The 3,902-nt window shown below is 53.0% G+C and overlaps 1 protein-coding gene across 1 annotated transcript; it reads right to left on the reverse strand.

Annotated features, from left to right (window-relative positions):
- Positions 1–1,362: 1,362 nt before the first annotated feature.
- Positions 1,363–2,653, reverse strand: Uts2r (urotensin 2 receptor). The gene has a single exon (XM_052197357.1). It carries the CDS (start codon positions 2,638–2,640, stop codon positions 1,480–1,482), a length of 1,161 nt encoding a protein of 386 aa, XP_052053317.1. The 5' UTR covers positions 2,641–2,653; the 3' UTR covers positions 1,363–1,479.
- Between the last annotated feature and the right edge of the window lie 1,249 nt (positions 2,654–3,902).

The following is a 3,902-nucleotide window of genomic DNA, read 5'->3' on the forward strand; positions in this document are numbered from 1 at the left end:
TCTGACACTGAGCTATATTTCCAGGCCTTTAAAATTTTTGTTTATTTGGAGTTGGGCATTGTGGCACATGCCTTTAATCCTAGCACTCTGAATGCAGAAGCAGGTAGATCTCTGTGAGCTCAAGGCCAGCCTGGTCTATATAGTGAGTCTGAGGCCATCCTGGTCTATATAGTGAGTCTGAGGCCAGCTGAGGTTGCATAGTGAGACCCTGTCTCAAAAAAAATTTATTTCTTTAATTTAGAGACAAAGTCTTTGATAGGTAGCACAGGCTGACCTCAAGCCTCCCCAACTCCTGGGATTACAGGCTGGACTCTTCCAATTGTAGCCCTGGCTGTCCTGGAACCCACTTTGTAGACCAGGCTGTCCTCGAACTCAGAAATCTGCCTGCCTCTGCCTCCTAAGTACTGGGATTAGAGGCATGCACCACCACTACCCTGCTGCTCATTTTTTTTTTTTTTAAATAGCAAAACACAAAAAGCTTCAGACATCAGAATCGACTTCTGGACCATTTTATCACTGCAGAGACCTGTGCTCTGTGTCCTGCCACCATAGAGTACCTGACATTCAGCAAGAGTACTGCCAGACCAAGGTGCTGTCCCAGCCTCTGATGGTCACCGGAAAAGGGTGGGTGGCTGTCTTCTCCCCATGGTAGGAGAAATGGTCAGCCAGGGAAAAGATGTCCTGAGGAAACAGTTCCTCCAGGATCAGTGAAGCAAGGCCTCACTGCTGTCGAATGAGCCACAAGTGGCTTGTGCTGCCTCCTATGAAAGCTTCGGCCTGTGGGTGGGGTCTCCTTCGGCGTTAGCCAGGCAGTGTCTCCCAGTCATACCACCCCACCCCAGCCCCTCATATCTCTCAGCTACCTGCCCTCCTTCCTACCCTAGGTAAAGGGGAGGACTTCCATGTAGGGACATCCACAGACTAAGGCTTGGCAACCTCAGCAAGCACTCATGCTGGGGATGGACCCCTGCAGGACCCCCCACCCCACCACAACTTCCACCCCAATACTGAGGCAGGACACATTCCAGAGTACAGGATTTATTGTTCCACGTGCATATGGAAGCAAGAAGCCACCATGGGACGGATATGGAGAGGGTAGAGATGCCTGAAGGCCCCTTGCCAACCAATGGGGGAGGGTCCTCAGGGCTGGGAGGGCTTCCATCAAGGGTCAGACTTGTAGCCCGGTGCTAGCTGCTCTGGGTAATTAGCTGACTCAGCTCATCGGGGTCTTCAGAAGAGGGTCTGGGTCACAGCTTCTTAAGCCCCTCAGAGACTGGTCTGGAGCAGGAATGTATTAGCATCGTAAGGAAGGTGCTGATAGAGCTGAAGAGAACAACAAAGGAAGAACAGAGAACTTTCCAGAAGAGAACTGAAGAAGACAGACAGGCGAGTTAGGTTTGCTTAGGGGGTTCTGGGAATGGGCGCCCAAGTGGCCTGCCTTTGGGTCCTTTCCTCCCCGCAGGATCGCACAGAGCTCTCTCAGACGAAGGCCCTGTTAGGGGGAACTGGAGACAGCATGAGGGTCTCTGTAGCCTGTTGACTGCTGGAGGAGAGTGAGCGGCCTGAGCCCTGCAGGAGGTGCACTCGGCTGGGCAGGAAGCTGCTGGCACTCCCTGGGCCACGGCAGCCGCTACCCAGTGACCGCTGGCGGCCACGCAGGTACTCACGGTAGTTGTTGGTGAGCAGCGTGTAGAGGAAGGGATTGATGCAACTGTTGCCGTAAGTGAGGCAGGCTGTCAGGTAGTTGACAATGCGCGCAGTCTCAGGCGTCAGTGGCATGGCCTCGTGGTACTGGGCCAGCAGCTGCCACAGCCAGAAGGGTAGGAAGCAGGCCCAGAAGAGAAGGACGATACTGAGGATGAGGTAGAGCACCCTGGGGTTGGGCAGCCGCCGTGTCTGCTTGAAAGAAGCTCGCTGAGATAGCCAGTAGGCCCTGGCCAGACGCACGTAGAGCAGCCCGATGACCAGGCCAGGCCCCACAATGCTGGTCCCAAAGAGCAGCGTCAGGTAAGTACGGTGGGCATGAGGGCCCCAGGCCGGCAGGCAGAGGCTCTTAGAGCCTCTACGGACAAGCCGGATGGCAAGCATCATGGGTAGGGTCAGCAGCAGCGCCAGCAACCAGGTGCCCAGCGCCAGCAGCTTACGGTAACCCTTAGAGCGCCGGACCGTGTCCAGAGGCCTCAGTACCGCAGCATAGCGTTCGCTGCTCATTATGGTCAAGGTGAAGATGCTGGCGTGCATTGTCAGGAAGTCCAGGCTAAAGAGAACTCGGCAGCCCACATCCCCAAAGTGCCAGTCCTTAGTGACGTAGGTGGTTACGATAAAGGGGATGCTCAGCAGGTACAGCAGGTCGGCCAGTGCCAGGTTGACCACATAGGCATACATGGAGGCCGAGGCACGCAGAAATCGGCACATGACCACCAGGGTGTACACATTTCCCACCACGCCCACCACACCCATGGCTGAGAGCACTGCCCCGATGACACCCGTGGCCACGAGGTCTTGCAGGGAGCTGTAATCTGTTAGGCCAGTCCAGGAGCTGTTGAGGGACATGTTGGAGCCACCAGGCAGCTCAGACACAGTGCTTTCAGACACAGCAAGCATGGGAAAGCTTGTTGGGGACTCCAGGTTCAGAGCCATCTCTGTCCTCACACCAGGCTTCTAGGGGGAGGACCACTGCTCAGTGAGGAGAGTCTGTGGGGAACTTGTCCTGTGGGAGAAGGGTTGCGTCAGAGGTTCAAAGCAGCAACGTACTTCCATGCCCTAACAGCCTCTATGATGGACACAGTCACTGTCCCTCTGCAGAGAGACAAAGGCTCACCAAGTCCTGTCTCCTGTCAGAACCCTCAGAAGAATCTCTTTTGTGTCATCTCCCCAGCCTCACAGGAGGACCATAGAGCCACTGGGACCCAGTGTCTCCCAGCATGCTCCCCAGCAGAACTCCAAGTCACACCCAAATGCATTCTCTGAAAAGTTGGTCACAGCGAAGAGTGTGTCAGAGTGGGCAAAGATGAGGCTCCTAAGTTCTGGCGCTGCAACCTCAGATAGAATCCACGTCCCATTTTATGTTATGCGCATGGTTTTTAAAAAATGATTTCTTCTAATCATAAAGTTGATAGCTAGACTGAGCTTAAAAGTTAAGATAGAAAAATAGATAAGGAGTGAGTCAAACTGAGGTGACTTCTTGTGAACCAATCCCCTAATGTGTAAAGAGCCAATCACTGGGCGAGTAGGTGGGACTTGGGGGTTGGAGATGGGAAGAGAGGAAGCAGGAGAGAGTTAGGTCTCTTTGGATGGGGACAGCCTGAGGACAAGATGTAGTTAGAAGTGTCTCCCAGTTTCAATGGCAGATCCATCAGGATTTGCAACCAGGGGATTTAGATTTAATAAGGCTTACAAGATTAGGATTTAGTTGTGCCTAGCAATTGAGTTACCATTGTTTCTTAACTAAGTTTGTGTTGGGTTTTCCTTTACAAGGCGGCTCATCTGGGGTCAAGAGGGAAAGGTACAGCGGCAAAGCCTGGGTTTGCCTGAGGAGCTCCACAAAGGCCATGGGGGATTTGAAGCACAAGGCTGGCGTGGTAGCAACCCGCCAGTGGGAACCTAGCAAGCTGGGTGGAGACGTTTTTTGGGAGCTCTGAGCCAGAGAGTCTCCATGAGATAAAAACAGTTTAGCCATTGCCTGCTAGTGCATGGCTGGCCAGGCCACTGAGGCAGAGGCGCAAGCACAGGAACGTGACGGTTCTATTTATTTTAATAGTTTCAGCAACTGTGCTCTCTCTCTCTCTCTCTCTCTCTCTCTCTCTCTCTCTCTCTCTCTCTCATATTTATTTATTTAATATGTATGAGTGTTTTGAATTCACAAATGCATGTGCACCTCATACATGCCTGGTAGCCTCTGG

The sequence above is a fragment of the Apodemus sylvaticus genome, chromosome 10, assembly GCF_947179515.1.
Source record: "Apodemus sylvaticus chromosome 10, mApoSyl1.1, whole genome shotgun sequence".
Taxonomy (NCBI): domain Eukaryota; kingdom Metazoa; phylum Chordata; class Mammalia; order Rodentia; family Muridae; genus Apodemus; species Apodemus sylvaticus.